The sequence below is a fragment of the Salmo trutta genome, chromosome 7 (genome assembly GCF_901001165.1).
Source record: "Salmo trutta chromosome 7, fSalTru1.1, whole genome shotgun sequence".
Classification (NCBI taxonomy): Eukaryota; Metazoa; Chordata; class Actinopteri; order Salmoniformes; family Salmonidae; genus Salmo; species Salmo trutta.
Window position 1 is genome coordinate 33,624,959 of NC_042963.1, and position 26,959 is coordinate 33,651,917.

The 26,959-nt window shown below is 45.9% G+C and overlaps 1 protein-coding gene across 1 annotated transcript; it reads left to right on the plus strand.

Annotated features, from left to right (window-relative positions):
* The first annotated feature begins 1,135 nt into the window (after positions 1-1,135).
* On the plus strand, positions 1,136-25,441 carry nfat5a (nuclear factor of activated T cells 5a). Its single transcript, XM_029758647.1, has 12 exons — positions 1,136-1,429; positions 4,760-4,888; positions 8,305-8,962; positions 15,503-15,686; positions 15,801-15,991; positions 16,104-16,276; positions 16,489-16,623; positions 16,803-16,855; positions 16,946-17,078; positions 17,194-17,375; positions 19,102-21,145; positions 21,278-25,441. Exons 1-12 carry the CDS (start codon positions 1,360-1,362, stop codon positions 21,694-21,696), a joined length of 4,371 nt encoding a protein of 1,456 aa, XP_029614507.1. The 5' UTR covers positions 1,136-1,359; the 3' UTR covers positions 21,697-25,441.
* Positions 25,442-26,959: the final 1,518 nt, after the last annotated feature.

Consider the following 26,959-nt stretch of genomic DNA (forward strand, 5'->3'; position numbering starts at 1 on the left):
CTAAATGATCCTTTTAACTTCTGTGTGGGATTTTAAAGTTGCACTATGCAGAAATCGCTCTGCCATTTCCAGGTTGCTAAAACTCCAATAGTTCGCCTATTTTCAGTTTATGTGACAAAATAAGCTAGTGTAGTGCAGAGAAGCATTGTACCATCTAAACCGATGTGAAATATATTTTCCATAACCAAAAATAATGTTGTTTCAGCTAATTTGAAGCTAGTGTACAAAACCAAAAGTAAAAGATGCAAAAACAAAACTCAAGAAGGAAAGCATATAAATAACACACATAGAACAGATCTACCGCTTATCAGACTTGCTTCAAGTAGAATGATAGATCTATAACTCAACATTTCTATGTGAATTTGGTAGGGTCACCCAAAAAGTGACATATTGCCACTTTAAAGGGCATACATCTTGTAAAATATAATAAACTATTGGTACCATGATGGTATTCTATGTTTTTTTTATATAACTATCCACAAATATTGACCAAGAAGATCGCCATTTCCCCATTCAATATAATGGGAAATCCTGTTAATGGGAGATGCTGTTTTCTGGAAACAATGCCTGCAGTACCGCGGTCGACCTTCAACTTGAAATTGTCAATGTGAGGGGGCAGATGTTCACCCGTGGTCAGTCCCCAAAACAGTGGAAAGAGTACCTGTGACATTATTTTCGCTTTTGGACCTTAATAAGGTGAAACTCCATCTAAACTCTTCCTCCACATTTACTGGATTGGTTGAACAGTGCAGAGGAGAACCTCCCCCAACAGTTTTTGTCTTCTCGTCAAGACCAGTATGTTGTAGGCTAGGAGATCTAGTTTCAGGCGTTTCTTTTACGCCTGCTACTTTAGGTTACCCATGAAATGACACCATATATATTATAGATTCTACAAACCCCTACTCCCAATCGCACTTTTACATTTACAAGAATTGTTGTTTCACTGTAAGCCCAATATTGTCAACATACCAGTCTGAACATTGTATTTTTCAATAGTGGTCTTAAAATAATGTTTTTCGATAAATTCCTTATAAGCACAATACAAATCAACATTTATTAAAATGTTATATCTTTTGATTATTCACCTTGCACTGTTTTGAAGTGCCGACTTTTCTTTTGAAGGTTTCCTCATTACAAGAAAAAAAATCGTGACGTCATCGTCAGTGCTGCTGCTAGCAGAATAGTTCGCGCTAATTAACGGTTGTCTGGGTCCATTTAACTTTTGTTTCTTGTCACTTTATTTCACCCAGATGCAATATTTATTGTTTGTACTGTAGCCATATTTTGTTGGTTTATTGCTCGCTAATGTTTGTTGGCTGACTGGCTTCGTCCTGATCCAGGTGAAGATGAAGCGCTGCGATGCCCTCTGATTTTATATCCCTCAGCTCGGATCTCGACCTTAATTCCCCCAAATCCCTTTACTCTAAAGGTAAGAATTATACGAATGTTATGCCTTGTGGCATAGATGCATTTGAACAGTTCCTATTGTTTTTGGACTATGACTGATTAACGGGTAGATGGCTAGATAACGTTAGCTAGTTGGCTAGCTAGATAACGTTAGCTAGCTAACGTTAGTACTGCTCGTTGGCTATCTAAAGTATGCAGAGAGCTGATGCGCGATAGCTAGTTAGCTAATGTGTGCATGATGGACAAACTATAGGGAGCAACTAGCATCTAACGTTAGCTAGCAGCAGGAGGCGTGTTGTGTTATTGTTTTCCCTCGGGGCAGTCGTTGTGGTTCGGTCCCATGACTATGGGCGGCGTGATATCTAAACGATTTCTAAGGCTAGGTTCAAGTTGTATAGTAACACACTTCTCCTCGATGTATTGTTGAATGTGTCACGATGGTTTAGCTAGTTGGCTACATTAGCCACCAGGCTCCATTGCCATGGCTCGGTAAACCAAATGCTGAGAATCAGACTAGACCAGTTGGCAAGCATTTAGGCGCGTAACAGGTTAAAACCAGGTCATCTGCCTGGTGTGGAATGCGTGAAAGTGCCCCCCTTTTCGTTGTGCTTACAACTGTGTGTTTCTGGTTTTACTATCCATGTGGGGACCAGAAGTCCTCACAAGGATAGTTAAACAAGGAACATTCGGACAAGAGGGGAAATGTCGCAGGTCCCCAAAAGGAAAAATGCGGCTTAAGGGTTAGGGGTAATAGGATTTTGAATGGGAATCAATTGTTTGGTCACATATGTTACAGTAAATAGCTAATTGGCAGGCCTTGTCAAAAGTAAAGTTTTTAAGGTATGTTCAGAAATCAGACTATTCAGAATTATATTTAACATGATAGCTAGCTATATTATCAATATGATCTACTTACCTAATTTTATTGGTTTGAATAACATCTAGTCCCCATATTGAAACAATGTAACCCCTTTCAGTCTGAATAACAAAAGTGAAGTGCATTTTATTCTTGGTATAGTAGTAAGATAAATGTGAAGCTTGACCTACAAACCAGTTTAATAGAACCGTCTAATGTCCAAGCCTAGCTGTATCTTGTGTGTCTCTGATTAGGCTACTTTGCCAGCTGATGTGGTGGGTGCTGACTGACTTATGACGGATGCAAGGCTGCTCTTGTGATAACAGCTATGAACAGGCTTCATTTTCCTCTCACTGCTCAGCCCACTCCTCCTCCAGTCCAGCTGTGTCCGGAAGTGATCAAGGCCTGGGAGGTTCCAGTCAAAATACCTTCTACAGGTGGAAGATAAGACTGGCATGTGTTGATAGTGGTGTCAACTCCTTGGCATAACTTAAAAAAAATAAACAGAATTATAGACACACTGCTGTCTTGGTGCTTGAGGTCTGCTAGTGGTTTTGAACCTCTCGTCTTATTCCTTATTGGCTAGTCATCTAGGCCTAGATAGGGGCTTGCAGCGAAGGAATGCTACTGTGTGTTTTGACTTCTGTTTTCTGATGTAGGCCTAAAGCAATGTTTTTTTTTTTCTTCTGAATTCTGAAAACTCTCTTTCCCCACAATCTACAGATGCCCTGTATATGGACTAGCCTACCTGCTGATACAATGGTTCAGACGCATCTGTCCAGACCCTGTACACTCCTCATCACATTCTACAGCAGACCCGGTACACTAATACTGCAGTATATTAAAGGCCCTGCCATGCTAACATGAGCTAGCCATATGGTGCTGCTGTAGAATGTGATGAGGAGTGTGTAGCTTATTTATATGACAGTAATTGGCTAAGGAGAATTCATAAATAGTTGTTTACTGTAGGTAGATTGGTTACATCTTATTTCCTTAACTGGCGGCCCATGGGCTGACTTTGGCCCGGGGTGGTTTTATTTGACCTCCCAAGTTTAATGAGTACAAAATATAAAAATTATTTATTTATTTTCATTGTTGGACATGAGACCGTAAAAACACTAGGAAATCAGCTCGAAGTGATTTTAATTTAGCAATCTGTTCCCATGTATTCTCACGCATAATAGACGTGATGGGATACAAATGTAACCAAGGTTTGAAATGATTGTTTTTGTCGTATTATATCTGTTTGGGCTTCTTGCGGTCAATTTGCAGTTTACAAATGATTTGTAATTATCTTCCGGCCCCGACCATCCGCTCAGAAAACAATCAGCCCGTGGATAGACTGGATCTAGGCTATGCTATCCATGACCTAGGCAGCCTATTGTATTTCAATGTCTGGCCTTGTATTCGGGTAGGATCTTTGTCTTTTAATCTCATAGAACCAGACGTGTGTCTAAATATTGCATACAAGCTGTAGCTGTGAACTCTGGCGTGCATGATTACCTATGAGTTAAATATGCATGTTAGAAGACTGGGCATTGCTAGAGACTGGTGGATTTTTGGCATCCAGCTTGTGGGCTGGCAGTTGTAACAAACACATTTCGGTGTCATCAGAGCAAAGGGCCAGCTGCAAGAAAGAAAAAAAATAGTCTGACCGTTGGCTTGGCACAACTTCAAAGCTAGTGTAATGTGAGCAGTGTGTAGCCAGCCGACAGCATAAGTATGTGGTGAGGTAATCGGATTGTAGTAGGGGAAGTATGCAAGACTTGGCTGACTTGTAGGCCTTGGCTAATAAAAGAGAATTGTTATAATCTAGGCCTATTGCTGTGCTCTTCCCCCCACATTGCCCTATCGCTCTATCAAAATCTGCCCAAATCGCAATCTTTCTGTTGATTTCGTTCGCTTCATGCAAACATTATGGGGCTTTTGCAAATGTCTAATTTCCATAGCAAATTAGCAGACCCCAGCTAGTATGGAGAACTAGAAGGAGAGAAATACTGTGGTATGGGGAAGCGAGTGAGTTTAGTGCCGAGGCGATGCGTTTTGGTGGAGTGTAGTCTACCTCCAACCACATCAAGTAGGTATCAGTCGGTACTTGTAAAAATGTCCATTCTTTCATGCGTAACTTGTACCTGTGGATATTTTTACAAGTATCGACTGATACCGATTCACTGTAGTCGGAGGTAGGCTACACTCTGCCGAAACTCATGGCCATCGGGAATGATGGAGTTGAGAATGGTTGGTTAAGGTAGGACTAGCCTAAGCCTTTTGGTTTGGTCACTATGCTGCTGGGGTTGACTCATTACAGGCAGATCAGATGACTGCTTGCTAGGCTACATATGCTGGATGGATACGCTGCATATCCACAGCAGATTTATCTGTCAGAGTGTTGATGAGCTATGTTTCTTAGCAACCAGGCGACCTCTCACTCTTAGTGGTGTTTGGTGCACTTTTAAACCCCCTGATTTCTCTCCTCATCCTCCTCTTCCTCACCAGAGTCTGTGTATGACCTCCTCCCTAAGGAGCTCCAGCTGCAGTCGTCCTCCTCCCAGACAGACACACCCACCATGAGCCAGAAGAGTGGGGGAGAGGCCGGACCGCCCCCTTCTGCATCCCTGGCCTCAGGTAAGCCCCTCACTCTCAACCCACCAGTCTCACCTAGGATCAGATTACTCTCCTCATAACCTCACCTAGATCATTAGTAGGCAGAACATTAGGCTGACCTTAGATCAGTGTCTAGGGAACAACTCTCCACCCTTCCTGCTGAGTGCCTAGTGGTGGGTGCTAGTGGTGCTCTGTTGTGGCAAACGGAGTCTTCACCTCTGTAGGGCAAATGTAGGCTGTTGTTACTGTAGACAGGACAGGTGTGAGAGAGTGGGAATAAATATAGTTTAAAAAAAGTGAATGAGCATGGCCTTGGTCTATATATTCCTAAAGTCATATTAGGCTACACACTACTGTTGCCTGTAATCTGTCGCTCTAGAGTCTATAATCAATATATAATTAACTGTTTTGTTTTCATTCGTTTGATTGTTCAATATTTTCATCTCTCTTACATAGGGAGATGTAAATTAATTAAACCCATCACTAGAGACTGTATTTACCGTCAGTTTCTATTGTTAGTTTTTATTCTCAGATGGTGGGAAGAGGTGAAAACAGCTGGTTATAATTAGCAAAGCAATTATCTTGTCCTTTTAGCACTTCTGAATTAGCACGCCTGTCTGGATCTGAACTGCCTGTCTGCTATAGCCTTTCTGTGTTGAATTAGCACGCCTGTCTGGATCTGAATTGCCTGTCTGCTATAGCCTGTCTGTGTTGAATTAGCACGCCTGTCTGGATCTGAACTGCCTGTCTGCTATAGCCTGTCTGTGTTGAATTAGCACGCCTGTCTGGATCTGAACTGCCTGTCTGCTATAGCCTTTCTGTGTTGAATTAGCACGCCTGTCTGCTACAGCCTTTCTCTGTTGAATTAGCACGCCTGTCTGGATCTGAACTGCCTGTCTGCTATAGCCTGTCTGTGTTGAATTAGCACGCCTGTCTGGATCTGAACTGCCTGTCTGCTATAGCCTGTCTGTGTTGAATTAGCACGCCTGTCTGGATCTGAACTGCCTGTCTGCTACAGCCTGTCTGTGTTGAATTAGCACGCCTGTCTGGATCTGAACTGCCTGTCTGCTATAGCCTGTCTGTGTTGAATTAGCACGCCTGTCTGGATCTGAACTGCCTGTCTGCTATAGCCTGTCTGTGTTGAATTAGCACGCCTGTCTGGATCTGAACTGCCTGTCTGCTATAGCCTGTCTGTGTTGAATTAGCACGCCTGTCTGGATCTGAACTGCCTGTCTGCTACAGCCTGTCTGTGTTGAATTAGCACGCCTGTCTGGATCTGAACTGCCTGTCTGCTATAGCCTGTCTGTGTTGAATTAGCACGCCTGTCTGGATCTGAACTGCCTGTCTGCTATAGCCTGTCTGTGTTGAATTAGCACGCCTGTCTGGATCTGAACTGCCTGTCTGCTATAGCCTTTCTGTGTTGAATTAGCACGCCTGTCTGGATCTGAACTGCCTGTCTGCTATAGCCTGTCTGTGTTGAATTAGCACGCCTGTCTGGATCTGAACTGCCTGTCTGCTATAGCCTGTCTGTGTTGAATTAGCACGCCTGTCTGGATCTGAACTGCCTGTCTGCTATAGCCTTTCTGTGTTGAATTAGCACGCCTGTCTGGATCTGAACTGCCTGTCTGCTATAGCCTGTCTGTGTTGAATTAGCACGCCTGTCTGGATCTGAACTGCCTGTCTGCTATAGCCTGTCTGTGTTGAATTAGCACGCCTGTCTGGATCTGAACTGCCTGTCTGCTATAGCCTTTCTGTGTTGAATTAGCACGCCTGTCTGGATCTGAACTGCCTGTCTGCTATAGCCTGTCTGTGTTGAATTAGCACGCCTGTCTGGATCTGAACTGCCTGTCTGCTATAGCCTGTCTGTGTTGAATTAGCACGCCTGTCTGGATCTGAACTGCCTGTCTGCTATAGCCTGTCTGTGTTGAATTAGCACGCCTGTCTGGATCTGAACTGCCTGTCTGCTATAGCCTTTCTGTGTTGAATTAGCACGCCTGTCTGCTACAGCCTTTCTCTGTTGAATTAGCACGCCTGTCTGGATCTGAACTGCCTGTCTGCTATAGCCTGTCTGTGTTGAATTAGCACGCCTGTCTGGATCTGAACTGCCTGTCTGCTATAGCCTGTCTGTGAACAAGATAAGATGACACGCACAAACACACTAAGTCATGTAGACTAGCATAAAGAAATATCTCAAGAAATCAGAAACGAATGATATGTGCTAGTGTCACTTCAGTGAATGGGGTATTAAAACAGAACGTGAAATGGTTTTGAAAATGGCAGAGTACTCATACCCTAGACTAGTAGACCACTTCCTTTTGTCACAGGAAGCTGACTGAACTTGGTAGTCTTGTGGCTGCTGTCATTGTGCACAGTAAACCCAAAGTAGGTATAAGTTGACCATAACCACTGATACAGGCTTTGATATATTCTTAACCCCCTTATTGGTTACTGTTAGGATTGGAGTGTAGGGTAGCCTGTCCCAGATCTATATGTGTTTTAGGCAACTCCTCTGACTCTCGTTGTCATGCCATACATGTGCCAGGCTAGGGTAATCTGATTCTAGATCTGTGGTTACAGGCATCTTCTACCTCAAGCTCAGTTTTAGCTTGGGACCTCTTTTCACACCAAACATATCTGCCACAGCTGTACTGAAGCATTACAAATCTATGAAGAGACGACTTAAAAAGTTATATCCTCACAACAGTATTTCATTGATTCAGTTTGCGGATTGCCAGGAAGTTGAGTCATGACTGATCAGCTCTTGTTGCTCATTGGCTGTCTCATTTGTATTGCAGGAAGTTTCCTCCCTCTGAGGCAGGGGGTGGCTGCATATAAAATGGCCTGCAGGTCACTGCTCCATAGGTCAGAGACTTGTTTATTCTGTTGCCATGGCTACGCTCAGTCCAAACCCAATCCTCCAATTGGCATGTTCAGACCATTGTATAGGCCTAATACTGTATGCACAAACTGCTCTAGCCTCCCTCTACATTTAATTTGGCACCGCATCTTTAGTTAGCAAATTTGTCTGTTAAGAGGAAAGTCTGACTGACCAGATTTTGCTGTTTTTTTTGTTTCTGGCAATGTGTATGTAACAATTTTAGAAGCTTGCTTTAGTTTTTTGCAAACGAAGCATGCCAGTTTTGTCACGTTGATTTTTAAAGAGCAAGTTGTAGTAGGAATAAACATTCCAATGGGGGAAACATGGGGCCTATTTGTACCATTCTCAACTTTAACTTCAGAAAATTTGACCAACACCAGAGAGCTCTGGCATGCACAGTAAGGGAATGTAGCCACACACAAAACATCTTCAAATCAATTTAAAGTTGGGAAGAAGGACATTTCTAGTTAAATCATGGTCAAATTAAGCTGTTTGAATGGGACTGCTAGCCTGCCCTGTATTGGCATCTGTACTAACAATGCCATCTTCCACTCTCCAGATGCCTCCACCTCCAGCCCTTCTCCATCCTCCTCTCAAGACATGGGAGACCCCTGCACCACTGGCCCCAGACCCAGCACAGCCCCCTCTACCTCAGCCATGGAACAGCCCCCCCCCCTCCTCCACCATCCCAGCAGTGCCCCTAGAGAGGGTTCCGGAGACCCAGGGGGATCAGAGATGCAGGGGGTAGAGGGAGCTCTGTCTACCCTTGGAGGGGGAGGCTGCAGTGGGACCAGCTCTGGAACAGGAGGAGAAGACCCAGGAGCAGGGGGGGTGGGAGCCCAGCAGCCCCAGAACACCCCCTCTAAGCGGAGGCCAGTGCTGAGCATCTCCCCCCCTCCAGAGGACCTATTTGATGACAGCAGTATGTCCTGCCAGGAGGATCCAGCCCCGGCCGGGCCAGCAGGGCCAGACTCAGAACACAGCAGCAGCATCTGGGCCGACGACTCAGCCTCCAACTTCAGCCTGATCAGCTCCAGCTCCTACAACGACAACACAGAGGTCCCCCGCAAATCCCGTAAACGCACCCCCCGCCAGCGGCCCGGGCCCAAGCCTGCACCCCCAGAGGACAGCATGGACGTGTTTGATGCAGACAGTGCCAAGGCCCCACACTTTGTCCTGTCTCAGCTGGGCCCAGACAAGGCCAGCCCCAAGCCCAGGTAGGTTGAATAGAATGCTAGTCCCAATACAACGGCAGAAGTCTTACCAGACTTGATGCATATCAATCAAGCATGGTTTATTAAAAATAGATACTTATAAACAAATACAAGAACATGTTTCAGTTTAATATAATACGCAAGAAAACAAGGTGTGTGTGTGTGGTGTATGTATGTATATATATATATACACACACACATCTCAGCAAAAAAAGAAACGTCCCTTTTTCAGGACCCTGTCTTTGAAGGTCATTTGTAAAAATAGAAATAACTAAACAGCTCTTCATTGTAAAGGTTTAAACACTGTTTCCCATGCTTGTTCAATGAACCATAAGCAATTCATGAACATGCACCTGTGGAACGGTCGTTAAGACATTAACAGCTTACAGACGGTAGGCAATTATGGTCACACTTCTGAAAACTTAGGACACTAAAGAGGTCTTTCTACGGACTGAAAAACACCAAAAGAAATATGCCCAGGGTACCTGATCTGCGTGAACGTGCCTTAGGCATGCTGCAAGGAGGCATGAGGACTGCAGATGTGGCCAGGGCAATAAATTGCAATGTCTGTTTTGTGAGACGCCTAAGACAGGGAGACAGGACGGACAGCTGATCGTCCTCGCAGTGGCAGACCACGAATAACAACACCTGCACAGGATCGGTACAGCTGAACATCTCACCTGCGGGACAGGTACAGGAAGGTAACAACAACTGCCTGAGTTACACCAGGAACACACAATCCCTCCATCAGTGCTCAGACTGTCCGCAATAGGCTGAGAGAGGCTGGACTGAGGGCTTGTAGGCCTGTTGTAAGGTAGGTCCTCAGCAGACATCAGTGGCAACAACGTCGCCTATGGGCACAAACCCACCGTCGCTGGACCTGACAGGACTGGCAAAAAGTACTCTTCACTGAAGAGTCGCGGTTTAGTCTCACCAGGGGTGATGGTCGGATTCGCGTTTATTGTCGAAGGAATGAGCGTTACACCGAGGCCTGTACTCTGGAGCGGGATCAATTTGGAGGTGGAGGGTCCATTATGGTCTGGGGCGGTGTGTCACAGCATCATTGGACTGAGCTTGTTGTCATTGCAGGCAATCTCAACGCTGTGCGTTACAGGGAAGACATCCTCCTCCCTCATGTGGTACCCTTCCTGCAGGCTCATCTTGACGTGACCCTCCAGCATGGCCAGGCACAACTCCAACACCATCATTAAATTTGCTGATGAGACAACACTGATCAACAACGACACGGCCTACAGGGAGGTGGTCAAGACAAAGGAGATGATTGTGGACTACAGGGAAAAGAGGACCAAGCATGATTCATTCTCATCAACAGGGCTGCAGTGTTGCAGGTTGAGAGCTTCAAGTTCCTTGGTGTCCATATCACCAACAAACTAACATGGTTCAAGCACACCAAGACAGTCGTGAAGAGGGCACGACAAAACCTATTCCCCCTCAGGAGACTGAAAAGATTTGGCATGGGTCCTCAGATCCTCAAAAGGTTTTACAGCTGCACCATCAAGAGTATTCTGACTGGTTGCATCACTGCCTGGTATGGCAACTGCTCAGCCTCCGACTGTAAGGCACTACAGAGGGTAGTGCGAATGGCCCAGTACATCACTGGGGCCAAGCTTCCTGCCACCCAGGACCTCTATACCAGGCAGTGTCAGAGGAAGGCCCTGAAAATTGTTAGACTCCAGCCACCCTAGTCATAGACTGTTCTCTCTGCTTCCACATGGCAAGTGGTACCGGAGCGCCAAGTCTAGGTCCAAGAGGCTTCTAAACTGCGTCTATCCCCAAGCCATAAGACTCCTGAACATCTAGTCAAATGGCTACCCAGACTATTCACATTGCCCCTACCCTCTCCACACCACTGCCACTCTGTTGTCATCTATGCATAGTCACTTGAATTAACATGTACATACTACCTCAACTAACGGACAGTGCAGTTTTTGCTACTGCATTGTCGGTTAGGTGCTCGTAAGTAAGCATTTCACTGTAAGGTCTACACCTGTTGTATTCGGCGCATGTGACTAATAAAATTTGATTTGACAATGCCACCAGCCATACTGCTTGTTCTGTGCGTGATTTCCTGCAAGACAGGAATGTCAGTGTTCTGCCATGGCCAGCGAAGAGCCCGGATCTCAATTCCATTGAGCGCTTCTGGGACCCGTTGGATCGGAGGGTAAGGGCTAGGGCCATTCCCCCCAGAAATGCCCGGGAACTTGCAGGTGCCTTGGTGGAAGAGTGGGGTAACATCTCACAGCAAGAACTGGCAAATCGGGTGCAGTCCATGAGGAGGAGATGCACTGCAGTACTTAGTATCTGGTGTGGCCACCAGCTGTATTGACTGTTACTTTTGATCACACCTTTGTTCAGGGATACATCTGGGATACATCAGGGATACATCTGTTAGTCACATGTCTGTGGAACTTGTTCAGTTTATGTCTGTTATACACTGCTCAAAAAAATAAAGGGAACACTTAAACAACACAATGTAACTCCAAGTCAATCATACTTCTGTGAAATCAAACTGTCCACTTAGGAAGCAACACTGATTGACAATACATTTCACATGCTGTTGTGCAAATGGAATAGACAACAGGTGGAAATTATAGGCAATTAGCAAGACACCCCCAATAAAGGAGTGGTTCTGCAGGTGGGGACCACAGACCACTTCTCAGTTCCTATGCCTCCTGGCTGATGTTTTGGTCACTTTTGAATGCTGCCGGTGCTTTCACTCTAGTGGTAGCATGAGACGAAGTCTACAACCCACACAAGTGGCTCAGGTAGTGCAGCTCATCCAGGATGGCACATCAACGCAAGCTATGGCAAGAAGGTTTGCTGTGTCTGTAAGCGTAGTGTCCAGAGTATGGAGGCGCTACCAGGAGACAGGCCAGTACATCAGGAGACGTGGAGGAGGCCATAGGAGGGCAACAACCCAGCAGCAGGACCGCAACCTCCGCCTTTGTGCAAGGAGGAGCAGGAGAAGCGCTGCCAAAGCCCTGCAAAATGACCTCCAGCAGGCCACAAATGTGCATGTGTCTGCTCAAATGGTCAGAAACAGACTCCATGAGGGTGGTATGAGGGCCCGACGTCCACAGGTGGGGGTTGTGCTTACAGCCCAACACCGTGCAGGACGTTTGGCATTTGCCAGAGAACACGAAGATTGGCAAATTCGCCACTGGCGCCCTGTGCTCTTCACAGATGAAAGCAGGTTCACACTGAGCACGTGACAGAGTCTGGAGACGCCGTGGAGAACGTTCTGCTGTCTGCAACATCCTCCAGCATGACCGGTTTGGCGGTGGGTCAGTCATGGTGTGGGGTGGCATTTCTTTGGGGGGCCGCACAGCCCTCCATGTGCTCGCCAGAGGTAGCCTGACTGCCATTAGGTACCGAGATGAGATCCTCAGACCCCTTGTGAGACCATATTCTGGTGCGGTTGGCCCTGGGTTCCTCCTAATGCAAGACAATGCTAGACCTCATGTGGCTGGAGTGTGTCAGCAGTTCCTGCAAGAGGAAGGCATTGATGCTATGGACTGGCTCGCCCGTTCCCCAGACCTGAATCCAATTGAGCACATCTGGGACATCATGTCTCGCTCCATCCACCAACGCCACGTTGCACCACAGACTGTCCAGGAGTTGGCGGATGCTTTAGTCCAGGTCTGGGAGGAGATCCCTCAGGAGACCATCTGCCACCTCATCAGGAGCATGCCCAGGCGTTGTAGGGAGGTCACATGGAGGCCACACACACTACTGAGCCTCATTTTGACTTGTTTTAAGGACATTACATCAAAGTTGGATCAGCCTGTAGTGTGGTTTTCCACTTTAATTTTGAGTGTGACTCCAAATCCAGACCTCCATGGGTTGATAAATTGGATATCCATTGATTATTTTTGTGTGATTTTGTTGTCAGCACATTCAACTATGTAAAGAAAAAAGTATTTAATAAGATTATTTATTTCATTCAGATCTAGGATGTGTTGTTTAAGTGTTCCCTTTATTTTTTTGAGCAGTATATGTTATGTTCATACAAATATTTACACATGTTAAGTTTGCTGAAAATAAACGCAGTTGACAGTGAGAGGACGTTTCTTTTTTTGCTGCGTTTATATAGTACCAGTCAAGTTTGAATACACCTACTCATTCCATGTTTTTTCTTTATTTTTACTATTTTGTACATTGGAGAATAGACATCAAAAGTATGGAAACACATTTGGAATCATGTAGTAACCAAAAAAAGTGTTAAACAAAGCTGTCATCAAGGCAAAGTAGCCACCCTTTGCCTTGATGACAGCTTTGAACAGTCTTGGCATTCTCTCAACCAGCTTCACCTGGAATGCTTTTCCAACGGTCTTGAAGGAGTTCCCTCTTGTTGGCTGCTTTTCCTTCACTCTGCGGTCCAACTCATCTCAATTGGGTTGGGTGATTGTGGAGGCCAGGTCATCTGATGCAGCGCTCCATCACCCTCCCTTGGTCAAATAGCCCTTACCCAGCCTGGAGGTGTGTTCCAGTCTTGGAATTGTATCAACTCGCTACCCAAAGCTTTTACTTGTGACATATTGTTAAATGCACTAAAGAGGACCAATGAGTACATATGTTCATCCCCAGAATCTTTTCCCGTGTCTATTTTCGAAGGATAAAGCTAAGAGCATTAACAACTTCATAGTTAAGAACATTAACAATATGGAAGAACATTTTAACTTATTCTACAAGAACCATTATCACTCGCTAAAAATACAACCTTATGGAACAATCCTTGGATAGGTTTTCAGAATTCACCAATGAAATTGGTCCACATGGAAAACTAAAGGCATATAAAACCGGAAATGACATGGACATTTATTTCCATGACAGAATTAAAGTGTAAAGGCCTCCCGAGTGGCGCAGTGGTATAAGGCACTGCATCGCAGTGCTAGCTGCGGCACTAGAGATCCTGGTTTGAGTCCAGGCGCGACAGGGAGACCCATGTGGCGGCGCACAATTGTCCTAGTGTCGTCCGGGTTGGGGGAGGGGTTGGCCGTCAGGGATGTTCTTGTCCCTGTGGCGGGCCGGGCACAATGCACGCTGACACGGTTGCCAGTTGAACGGTGTTTCCTCCGATACATTGGTGCGGCTGGCTTCCAGGTTAAGCGGGCGTTGTGTCAAGAAGCAGTGCGGATCGGCTGGGTTGTGTTTCGGAGGACAGACGGCTCTCGACCGTCGCCTCTCCCGAGTCCGTACGGGAGTTTCAGCAATGGGACAAGACTGTAACTACCAATTGGATACCATGAAATTGGGGAGGAAAAAAAAAAAATAATAAATATATATATATATATATATATATATATATATATATATATATATATATATATATTTTTTTTTTTTTTTTTTTTTGACTGAACAAAAATATAAATGCAACATGTTAAGTGTTGGTCCTGTGGGGGGAAAGAAAAAAGAAGCTGATCCCAGAAATGTTCCATACGCACAAAAAGCGTGTTTCTCAAAAATGTTTTGTTTACACCCCTGTTAGTGAGCATTTCTCCTTTGCCAAGATAATCCATCCACCTGACAGGGGTGTTGGCCCCAGAGTCAAGAAGCTGATTAATTAAACAGCATGATCATTACACAGGTGCACCTTGTGCTGGGGAGAATAGAAGGCCACTCTAAAATGTTATGTTTTGTCACAACACAATGACACAGATGTCACAAGTTTTGAGGGAGCGTGCAATTGGCATGCTACTGCAGGAATGTCTACCAGAGCTGTTGCCAGATAATTTTATGTTAATTTCTCTACCATAAGTGGCCTCCAACATCATTTTAGAGAATTTGGCAGTGTCTCCAACCAGCCTCACAACCGCAGACCATATGTAACCACACCAGCCCAGGACCTCCACATCCGGCTTCTTCACCTGCGGGATCGTCTGAGACCAGCCACCCGGAGAGCTGATGTAACTGTGGGTTTGTACAAACTGTCAGAAACCATCTCAGGGAAGCTCATTTGAGTGCTCGTCGTCCTCACCAGGTTCTTGACCTGACTGCAGTTCGGCATCGTAACCTGACTTCAGTGGGCAAATGCTTACCTTCGGTGGCCACTGGCATGCTGAAGAAGTTTGCTCTTAACAGATAAATCCCGGTTTCAACTGTACCAGGCAGATGGCAGACAGTGTATGGTGTCGTGTGGATGAGCCCCATGGTGGGGTTATGGTTTGGGCAGGCATAAGCTACGGACAACCACAACAATTGCATTTTATTGATGGCAATTTGAATGCACAGAGATGCATCCATCACCATGTTTCAGCATGATAATGCATGGCTCCATTAGAGGAGTGGGACAACATTCCACAGGCCACAATCAACAGCCTGATCAACTCTATGCCAAGGAGAGGTCACACTACATGAAGCAAATGGTGGTCCCACCAGATAGACATGTTTTCGGATCCATGCCCCTACTTGTGTTTATTTGTTTTTAAGGTATATGTGACCAACAGATATATCTATGTTCCCAGTCATGTGAAAGCCATAGATTAGGGTGTAATGAATTTATTTGTGTTGTGTGTTCTCCAGTTCTCTGGAGGCTGGGTGCCTGCTGAAGGGATGTCTTCTGTCAGGTCAGTACCCCCAGAAGAGCGAGGGCAAGGAGCTGAAGATCCTGTTGCAGCCAGAGACCCAGCACCGGGCGCGCTACCTGACCGAGGGCAGCCGCGGCTCTGTCAAAGACCGCACCCAACAGGGCTTCCCCACGGTCAAGGTGAGACGCTTTCTTTTTCCAACCAATTTAAAATAAACTGTATTAGTCATTAGGTTGATTTGTGTGTTAAGCTGTGTTGCACTCTCAACTCTACTCGCCGTCTTCTCTCTCCAGTTGGAGGGCGTCAGTGAGCCGGTGGTGCTGCAGGTGTTTGTGGCCAGTGACACAGGCAGAGTGAAGCCTCATGGGTTCTACCAGGCCTGCAGGGTGACAGGCCGCAATACCAAAGCCTGCAAGGAAGTGGACATCGAGGGAACCACTGTCATAGAGGTCCCTCTGGAGCCCAGCAACGCCATGTCACTAGCGTAAGGGACTCATTCATTGAGTTAATGAAAATGGATGCGTTGTTGAAATATCAGTGTGTTACTGTGTGTTTGTTTCACCATCTGAACGTTCTGTAACGTTGAATCTTGACAGGGTTGACTGTGTGGGGATCCTGAAGCTGCGTAACGCGGACGTGGAGGCTCGTATTGGGGTTGCCGGGTCCAAGAAGAAGAGCACCCGGGCCAGGCTGGCCTTTAGAGTCAACATCCCCCATGCTGATGGGTCTGTCATTACCCTGCAGACCACCTCCTCACCCATCCTCTGCAGTGAGTCAACTACCACCATATTCATACAAACACAAATAACTATTGGGTATCCAGAGTATAAAGTACATCTGGATGTAAATGTGCTTGTTTGATGTTCATTCAATGCAGTGTGTTCATGTCAGGCTGGAACAAAAGCTGGCACACCACGTAGCTCCAATAGTAGGGTTTTGTGGACCGCAATTATTAATACTCTGCTGTGTGTCCTTCCCCAGCCCAGCCAGCGGGGGTGCCAGAGATCCTGAAGAAGAGTCTCCACAGCTGTTCAGTGAGAGGAGGAGAGGAGCTCTTCATCATAGGGAAGAACTTCCTCAAAGGAACCAAGGTGTTATTCCAGGAGAACCCAGCAGGTACCAGCACTAACCTGCCTGCCTTCTTCCTTTCTTTCCTGTCCTCTTTTTCCCTTTCCTCATATCCCTTTCTTCCTCTGTTTGTGGTGTCTGTAATGTCTCCTCATTGAGTGGCTTTAAAAAAAAATATATATATATATATATAAATGTGTATTGATAAAACATTGATTATTTTCCAGATGATAATTCGTGGCAGGCCGAGGCAGAGATTGACATGGAGCTGTTCCATCAGGTAGCCCATTGATATCATTGCATGAGAGATGCATACGGATCATGAGCTGACTTTGTCCTAATCCTAATGATGATGTTGTGTTTCCTCTAGAATCATGTGATAGTGAAGGTTCCTCCCTACCACAACCTGTCTGTCTCCTCTCCTGTCTCTGTGGGCGTCTACATCATGACCAATGCCGGGAGGTCACATGACGTACAGCCCTTCACATATACCCCGGACTCAGGTGTGCCCTGCTAAGAAAGGAGTGATGAAGGGTTCACTAACGCTCCCTCTATGGTATACAATGTGTGTGTTTCTCTCTCTTGGTTAACCTGCTTTTTTGTTCTGTCTCACACCAGAGCACTCCCTGGACATGTCTGTGAAGACAGAGGGGTCTTCTCTGGCTAAGGCCTGCATCTTCCAGGACCAGATCAAGTCTCTGGCCTCTGACCCTGCCCAGTCTGCTGGTGAACTGGTCAAACGACAGGAGGTCACCCCTATGGAGGTCTCCAGCAATAACCCATCCACAGCACTCTTCAAGGTAGGAGCAATATACCGGTCATGTTTATCCCAGGATCCTTGTATCCTCCTGGCCAAAAGTTTTGAGAATGACACAAATATTAATTTTCACAAAGTCTGCTGCCTCAGTTTGCATGTACTCCAGAATGTTATGAAGAGTGATCAGATGAATTGCAAAGTCCCTCTTTGCCATAAAAATGAAATGAATCCCCAAAAAACATTTCCACTATATTTCAGCCCTGCACCAAAAGGACCAGCTGACATCATGTCAGTGATTCTCTCGTTAACACAGGTGCGAGTGTTGACAAGGCTGGAGATCATGCTGTCATGCTGATTGAGTTTGAGTAACAGACTGGAAGCTTCAAAAGGAGGGTGGTGCTTGGAATCATTGTTCTTCCTCTGTCAGCCATGGTTACCTGCAAGGAAACACGTGCCGTCACGTCGTCATTGCTTTGCACAAAAAGGGCTTCACAGGCAAGGATATTGCTGCCAGTAAGATTGCACCTAAATAAACCATTTATCGGCTCATCAAGAACTTCAAGGAGAGCAGTTCAATTGTTGTGAAGGAGCCTCAGGGCGCCCAAGAAAGTCCAGCAAGAGCCAGGCCCATCTCCTAAAGTTGATTCAGCTGCGGGATCGGGGCACCACCAGTACAGAGCTTGCTCAGGAATGGCAGCAGGCAGGTGTGAGTGCATCTGCACACAGTGGGGCGAAGACTTTTGGAGGATGGCCTGGTGTCAAGAAGCGCAGCAAAGAAGCCACTTCTCTCCAGGAAAAACATCAGGGACAGACTGATATTCTGCAAAAGGTACAGGGATTGGACTGCTGAGGACTGAGGTAAAGTCATTTTTTCTGATGAATCCCCTTTCCGATTGTTTGGGGCATCTGGAAAAAAGCTTGTTCGGAGAAGACAAGGTGAGCGCTACCATCAGTCCTGTGTCATGCCAACAGTAAAGCATCCTGAGACCATTCATGTGTGTGGGGTTGCTTCTCAGCCAAGGGAGTGGGCTCACTCACAAGTTTGCCTAAGAACACAGCCATGAATAAAGAATGGTACCAACACATCCTCCGAGAGCAACTTCTCCCAACCATCCAGGAACAGTTTGCTGATGAACAATGCCTTTTCCAGCATGATGGAGCACCTTGCCATAAGGCAAAAGTGATAACTAAGTGGCTCGGGGAACAAAACATCGATATTTTGGGTCCATGGCCAGGGAACTCCCCAGACCTTAATCCCATTGAGAACTTGTGGTCAATCCTCAACAGGCGGGTGGACAAACAAAAACCCACAAACTCCAAGCATTTATTATGCAAGAATGGGCTGCCATCAGTCAGGATGTGGCCCAGAAGTTAATTGACAGCATGCCAGGGCGGATTGCAGAGGTCTTGAAAAATAAGGGTCAACACTACAAATATTGACTCTTTGCATCAACTTCATGTAATTGTCAATAAAAGCCTTTGACACTTATGAAATGCTTGTAATTATACTTCAGTTTTCCATAGTAACATCTGACAAAAATATCTAGAGACACTGAAGCAGCAAACTTTGTGGAAATTAATATTTGTGTCATTCTCAAAACTTTTGGCCATGACTGTACATTTTGTATCAGATGGTTTGGCTGGGACGTCACTCTTTAGCTGTATCAATAAAAGAAGACATCGGGATCCAGAGTCATTGGGCAAATTGTAGGGAAGTGTGTAGATTCTAGAAAATATTGAATTCCTCTCTTTTTGTCTCCTTCCTTTAGCCGTCGTCTGACACCCTCGTCTCAGTCCAGCAAACCCTGGAGCTGAGCTCCAGCACCCCGCCTAGCACTCAGTCCTTCCCCAGCCCCATGCCTCTCCAGCCTGGGGAGGTTGACTTCCCCCAGTCCCCGGTCTTCCCCTCCCTGGAGCCCCTCTGCACCATCCAGAAGCAGGACATCGCCCCCACCACCTCCTTCCCTGTTTCCAGCGACAACACCACCCTCCCCCCTGTCCCTCCAGAGGTACCCCAGCAGTTCCTCCGGGACCCCCAGGAGAGCCTGCCTCAAGATTCCTCCAACCCCAGCAGTGAGGTGGTGGTAGTGGACATGTCCCAGATGGCACCCCACTCCCAGCCCCAGCTCCCCCTGTTCCCCCAGGACGGGGTGGCCCAGCTGGAGAGGGCAGTAAGGGAGCTCCAGGCAGGGGGAAGCGACCTGGTACAACAGGTTATGGAGGCAGCAGTGGCTCAACAGCAGCTCAACTCAGTGTTGTACAGCCCCACGCCCTCCACTGACTCACTGCAGCAACACGTACAGGACACCATGAACAGCCTGAGACTGGGGGGAGCTGAGGGCTCTCTAGCCACACAACACCTACAGATGCAACAACAGCAGATCCTTGGCAACATGCATCAACAGCAGCAGCAGTTACATCAACAGCAAGTCCTTGGCAACATACAGCTACAACAGCAATTATTATTACAGCCACAGGATCAACAACTGCAGCAACAGATACTGGGTAACCTACAACATCAACAGTTTCAACAGCAGCAGCAGGTACTTGGCAACATACAGCTACATGATCATCAACAACTTCAGCAGCAGCAACAAGTACTGGACAACCTACAACAACAAAACCAAGCGCTAGGCAACCTGCAACAGCACCAGCTACATCAACAACAGTTACAGCAGCAGCTCCAGACTGAGTTCCTCCAGCCCCAGATCCACTCCTCATCTCAGCCCCAGCAGCAGCCTGTGTCTCTCCTCCAGCAGACTGGGGAGCTGCTCACCATCCAGACCTCCAGCTTCCCCCAGGAGCCCCCCTCCCACTCCTCTCCTCCCCAGCAGCTCTTCCAGTCCCCCAGGCCTCTGTCGGAGACCTCCAGCCCCCAGCACCAGGCAGCCCTGCTGCAGAACACTCTGACTGTGCTGACCAGTGGTAACCTCAGTCAGGAGCCGCAGGCCACAGGGTCCACACTGTTCCTTTCTCCCAACACTCTCTCTAACCAGGGTAGTCAACAGCAGCTAGCGTTCCTGTCCTCCATGGAGACTTCAGCCTGTGAGCCCCAGACCATGTCAATGTTCCAGGCCCAGCAGCAGCAGAGCACCCCCATGGACCAGCAGCAGTCCCTTCAGCAGACACAACTACAGCAAACCCAGCAGCTTCCCATGGCTCAGCAGAGCTCCTTGTTCCAGACTAGCCCTCTGCCCCCCAGCCAGCACCCTCAGGCCCAGCCCACCGGCCTCCTCCTCTGCACCGCCTCCCTCAAACCCCAGGCTCTGCCCCCAGCCCTCCTCTTTAGTACCCAGGCCCAGGGCCCGTCCATGGGAAGCAACAGCACCCCTTGCCCCCAGGACACCCCTGCTTCCCTCTTGTTCTCCCAGCCCACCATGGTGGGGGTCAGGGTAGAGGTGGCCCAGACGGACCCAGTGGAGCCCATGTTATTCCAGGACCAGAGCTCCTCTGTAGGGGGGACCCCCGCCTCCAGAAATACCCCTCCGCAGGGTCTGTTCCAGGGGCAGCAACCTATGCAGGTGGGCTCCAGCTCAGTCAGTGGCCCTCCCAGCCAGCAGGTGGAGCTGTTCCTGCCACAGGGTTCTCTTTCTGGTCTGCAGGGCAGCATGGCCACACAGGAACTAGGAAACCAGGCTGCAGCAGGGGAAACTATCTTCGTAATGCAGAGTGGGCTGGGGGTTGTGGGACTACAGAGTACCACATCCTCCCCTGGTAAGAGACCCCCAGAGCAGCTGTTCCAGACGGGAGTGAGCGGGAACGTTGGCCAGCCAGGAGGACAACCCAACCTGTTTGTGTTTGGCCTCCAGGGCGGTGAGACTGCTTTACCTGACAGGATCAGTACTCCGCATGCACAATAGTAGAGAAATATTTACTTACTTGATATATAATACCCCATTGATACATTTCAGAGTGTTTGTGTCGCATCCTTCTCTTTCTCCTCAGATTCCTCCCAGCTGATGACGTCCTCCCCTACAATGTCTGCCCAGAGCCAGCCCCAGAACCACAACCCTTTGCAGGCCAGCCACATCCAGCCTCTCATGGACCCAAACATGGGCGAGACCACCACACCCATGCAGACTAATCTACAGACACCCATGCAGACTAATCTACAGACACCCATGCAGACTAATCTACAGACACCCATGCAGACTAATCTACAAAACGCCATGAGTAGCTTAGAAAATGCCTTGCAGGCCAACATACAGACTGCAATGCAGACCAACATACAGACTACCATAGAAACAACCCCCATGCAGACCAACCTCCAGACCCCCATGCAGACCAACCTCCAGACCCCCATGAGCACCTCCCAGAACATGGAGAAGATAGAGGACCTGCTGGAGAGCCTACAGGAGCAGTGATCTTTACTCGGACCACCGATACACTGATGGGGGTTCTAGTAACTTCTGCCCACTCTTTGAACCCCAGACTGGGCCAGGTTGTGTCTGCTGCTTACAATATGACCCCTACAAGCAACACAGATATGGAGAATGGGGGTAGAGATGTCTGGCCATGCTATGAACCTCCTAAGAACATGAAGTAATGAAGACGTTTTAAAGATTTTATCAGATGTGCTCGTGTGCCCCTAGCTCATATTTTGATGAGTGTCTGTACATGCATTCGTAGAGAGACGGCCGGGCAGGCGTCGTTGTGATGAATTGGTTGAGTGACTACTCCTCTTGCTGGAACAGAGGACAGTAACTCCTGTATCCATCAGTGCCACGTATGCAGTGGTTCTTCTATTTCATACTATACTGTGTTATTGATGGCCTAACGGGGGGGAGGGAGGGAGGAGAAAGAGCAGGAGAGGGATACAGAAAGCTGGAGCAAAAGAGAACGACGGATGGTAGATGGATTGAGATTTAAAAGCGAGAGGGTGAAAGAGAAGGGCAGCCAGATGAAGGCATCTTGCTGTGTTCTTGTGTGTACAGCTTCAGTCAGATCATACAGCAGTCAGTGTATCTGGCCAACACATCTCTTCTTTTGGCACTTCCCATAGTTTGCATTTAGTTGCGTATTAGTACACACAGGCTTTCTCCATTGTAATGCTTAGTTTGCTTATGTTCTGCAACTTGTGTTTGGGGGGGATTTTAGAATTGGATTTGGAAGCATTTCCAGTATATTGTGAATGGAAGGATGCTTTCTACTGGGGAAAGTGAAGCGTTGTGTGGTGTTATAAACATTAAGCACTTTATAAACTGTCTTGTGTGACCAGCCAATCCTTATATCCACCCAGAGGCTCTGGGGTTAGAGCACATGTACTTGTTGACTTCCATTTAAATAATCATTTGTAATGCTTTTTGTCAAGGTATACATTTTAACACATTGCCCATGCATTTATACATTTTCACCATATTTTTGGAGTAATAATTGAGATTTTTCTAAAGATGTTTTTTTGTCTTAGTGTTGAATTCATCTGAAGCCTATTTATACCAAGTGATCCAGTCAGTGTGTCTGTCAATTCAGTCGGACTTCCCATAGTGAGTATACAGTCTTCGTTTTGATGTGTGTGTGTGTGTAACTAGGTCCTGTTCGTAGGCTTGCATATCTCTGCCCCCACAAAATATTTCTATTTTAAGTCGATACATTGTGTGTACACATACGAGTGGGTGTGTGTCATTTTTCTAAAGGATTTACAGCATATTGCTATCTGTAGCCTACAATTTACTGTGTACTGTAACAATCTGCGTAACTTAACAGACTGTGTTTTACCTTGTCTTGTGTGTGGTGTGGTTGTAGTTTTTAGTTGGTTTCTGGTTCATGTACTGACAGATGTTGAACTAGTACTGCCAGTGTTCAGGGCAGAGCTGTGTGAAATAGACACGCAGTACCTCTCCCATGCAACGTCACTAGGGACTCAGAGCATCACAAAGGCTGTTCCAATATCCACACGAGCATACCATTTCCTGTGAACTTCCACAGCCAAAGTAGAGTCTATTGGTATGCTATGCCTGTATGGGCATTGGAACATGTGCTTAAAATCTCTTACTTTGGCTGTGTTTAGACAGGCAACTCAATTCTGATCTTTTTCCACTAATTGGTCTTTTGACATCAGATCATTTTCTGTGCTGATGTGATTGGTCAAGAGACCAATTGGTGAAAAAAAATATCAATTGGGCTGCCTATTTAAACACAGCCATAGAGAGAGCCATTCTCATGTTATCTATGGTGCTATGTGCAGATGTGATGGACACTTCTAATGCGATGTTTATACTAATATTTTATACTCATATCAACAGAACGAATATTAATCTTGTGGTTCAGTCTTAATTGTGTTTCTATAGTGATGGCTGTGAACAGGCAGCGTGAGGGGTGTGTATCTGGACTTACTGAAAACATATGTTCTGTTCAAAACATCCTAATGTTTGTTTACTCATTTGTACTTTTTTTACTCATTTTAACTCATGCAGCTTTCATGGATATTAACATTGTGTTTTTGTACAAATATTTTTAAATTACATTTGTAAGGTACTCTCCCAACAGTTTTGCCTCTTCTGTCATTTTCATGCAAATGAATATGCATTTGATCCCATGTTGCTCTACCCTGCTTTAGATGATTGGTGATACTGTTATTCCATATCCAATAAGCAGTAGTCTGTTTGACATATTGACAAACAGATGGAATGACAACTTTTCAGTTGTTGCTCAGATCCCTATAGGCTCATGTAGGCATTTGACCTTTTTCATATTTTATCATTCTGTCCTGAGAAAGTATGTCTACTCCATTTTAAAATGTCATTTAGAAATCTTCTTACCCATGAGTCAGATTACATGATTTTCTGATGTATGCAGTACAGTATATAATTGTTAAAACATTGGACGAACTACCAGATGTCTTCATATAGAACTCTGGCCAACAGTAGTAAACTCATTCTAAGCTAACCATACGCTTTGAAATGGACACTATTCCAGCATAGAAATGAGTTATTTATTCCCACAGATGATGTATGCTATTTTGAACACAATTGGTTTCACCTATCCAAAATGTCAGTTTGTCCTAAACACAATAGATGATCACATCTCTAAATACTGACGCCCAAGCCTCCTATTTCAATGGGGGATTTTCAAGAGCACATATTGTGGAATAGTAATGCCATACAAATAGATGAAGCCAACCTCTGAGTATCTCCTCTCTGTGTGATGAATGTAGCTTTACCTCAGTGGTAAATCTGTTAGTACTGGACCAATTCTACTGTTTTTAGAGGAAATATTTGAGGTATCCTAATATTGACCCTTTGGTACGTTGGAAATATATTATTTTGTGGTTCTAAAGTCTAGTTTCATGTTCCAAGGCCTACTGTCACTCACTTCGATGTATCTATTGCTTAACTGTTTGAATTCATCACATTCATCTGAAAATACTAGCTAAAAATGTTCACTTTGAAGTGGAAAAATAGCACACACATGGTCTCCATCCACAAATCAGTTGTCATTATCTCATGCGAATATGAATATCCATGTTGAAATGTGAGATGGGGGTGATCAGTTGTGAAGTTCTGTGTGCCTTGAAAAACCATCAGTGTAGTATGTTTACCAGATTCCCTTTGTCGTGAGTCAAGACTGCACCTCTCTGTCTAATGTTCTATCTCTAGATGAACTCTGACGAGTCATTCTTCAGACTAGATAGTGTCAGTGATCTGCTTTTAGTTCCATGACCACCTTAACCAATGCGGTGAGATTTAATGGCATCCATCCCTGGTTGCAATACTACAAATGTGATCACCTTCACTCTTGGAACTGCTGTGCAGCTTAACACGTAAACTGTATACATGTTTGTTTCTATCCTAATTTCAGGACTGTTGAGATTCATAGTTGTGAGATGGAAAAGGAAGGTGGTTGTTATGATTGTTGGTGTGTGCTTGTCAGTGTTGCTGTGAAGAGCTGGACATGAGATCAAAAGGAGAAATGATAAGACTTCTATTGCCAACAGAGTGTTTTGTGTTATCAGTTTCACCTATCAACTGCTTGTAGAGTTTCATCTATTCTATTCAGACAATGCGTCAGAACTTACTCTCTGTTTTGTCATACATATGAAATGTATTTTTGTGATATTTCTCATTCTGCTGCTACATGATGAGTAAATAAAGATGAAGGTCTTTGCTTCAACTGTTTTCTTCTGGGTCAATGGTGGCTGGATATTAAAATGTATTCAATTTAGTGCTCTTAGTTGAACTTTACGTACAGTGGGGCAAAAAAGTATTTAGTCAGCCACCAATTGTGCAAGTTCTCCCACTTAAAAAGATGAGATAGGCCTGTAATTTTCATCATAGGTACACGTCAACTATGACAGACAAAATGAGAAAAGAAAATCCAGAAAATCACATTGTAGGATTTTTAATGAATTTATTTGCAAATTAAGTATTTGGTCAATAACAAAAGTCTCTCAATACTTTGTTGGCAATGACACAGGTCAAACGTTTTCTGTAAGTCTTCAAGGTTTTCACACACTGTTGCTGGTATTTTGGCCCATTCCTCCATGCAGATCTCCTCTAGAGCGGTGATGTTTTGGGGCTGTCGCTGGGCAACACGGACTTTCAACTCCCTCCAAAGATTTTCTATGGGGTTGAGATCTGGAGACTGGCTAGGCCACTCCAGGACCTTGAAATGCTTCTTACGAAGCCACACCGTTGCCCGGGCGGTGTGTTTGGGATCATTGTCATGCTGAAAGACCCAGCCACATTTCATCTTCAATGCCCTTGCTGATAGAAGGAGGTTTTCACTCAAAATCTCACGATACATGGCCCCATTCATTCTTTCCTTTACACGGATCAGTCGTCCTGGTACCTTTGCAGAAAAACAGCCCCAAAGCATGATGTTTCCACCCCCATGCTTCACAGTAGGTATGGTGTTCTTTGGATGCAACTCAGCATTCTTTGTCCTCCAAACATGACGAGTTGAGTTTTTACCAAAGTTATATTTTGGTTTCATCTGACCATATGACATTCTCCCAATCCTCTTCTGGATCATCCAAATGCTCTCTAGCAAACTTCAGACGGGCCTGGACACGTCTGGCACTGCAGGATTTGAGTCCCTGGCGGCGTAGTGTGTTACTGATGGTAGGCTTTGTTACTTTGGTCCCAGCTCTCTGCAGGTCATTCACTAGGTCCCCCTGTGTGCTTCTGGGATTTTTGCTCACCGTTCTTGTGATCATTTTGACCCCACGGGGTGAGATCTTGCGTGGAGCCCCAGATCGAGGGAGATTATCAGTGGTCTTGTATGTCTTCCATTTCCTAATAATTGCTCCCAGTTGATTTCTTCAAACCAAGCTGCTTACCTATTGCAGATTCAGTCTTCCCAGCCTGGTGCAGGTCTACAATTTTGTTTCTGGTGTCCTTTGACAGCTCTTTGGTCTTGGCCATAGTGGAGTTTGGAGTGTGACTGTTTGAGGTTGTGGACAGGTGTCTTTTATACTGATAACAAGTTCAAACAGGTGCCATTAATACAGGTAACGAGTGGAGGACAGAGGAGCCTCTTAAAGAAGTTACAGGTCTGTGAGAGCCAGAAATCTTGTTTGTAGGTGACCAAATACTTATTTTCCACCATAATTTGCAAATAAATTAAAAATCCTACAATGTGATTTTCTGGATTTTTTTTCTCATTTTGTCTGTCATAGTTGAAGTGCAC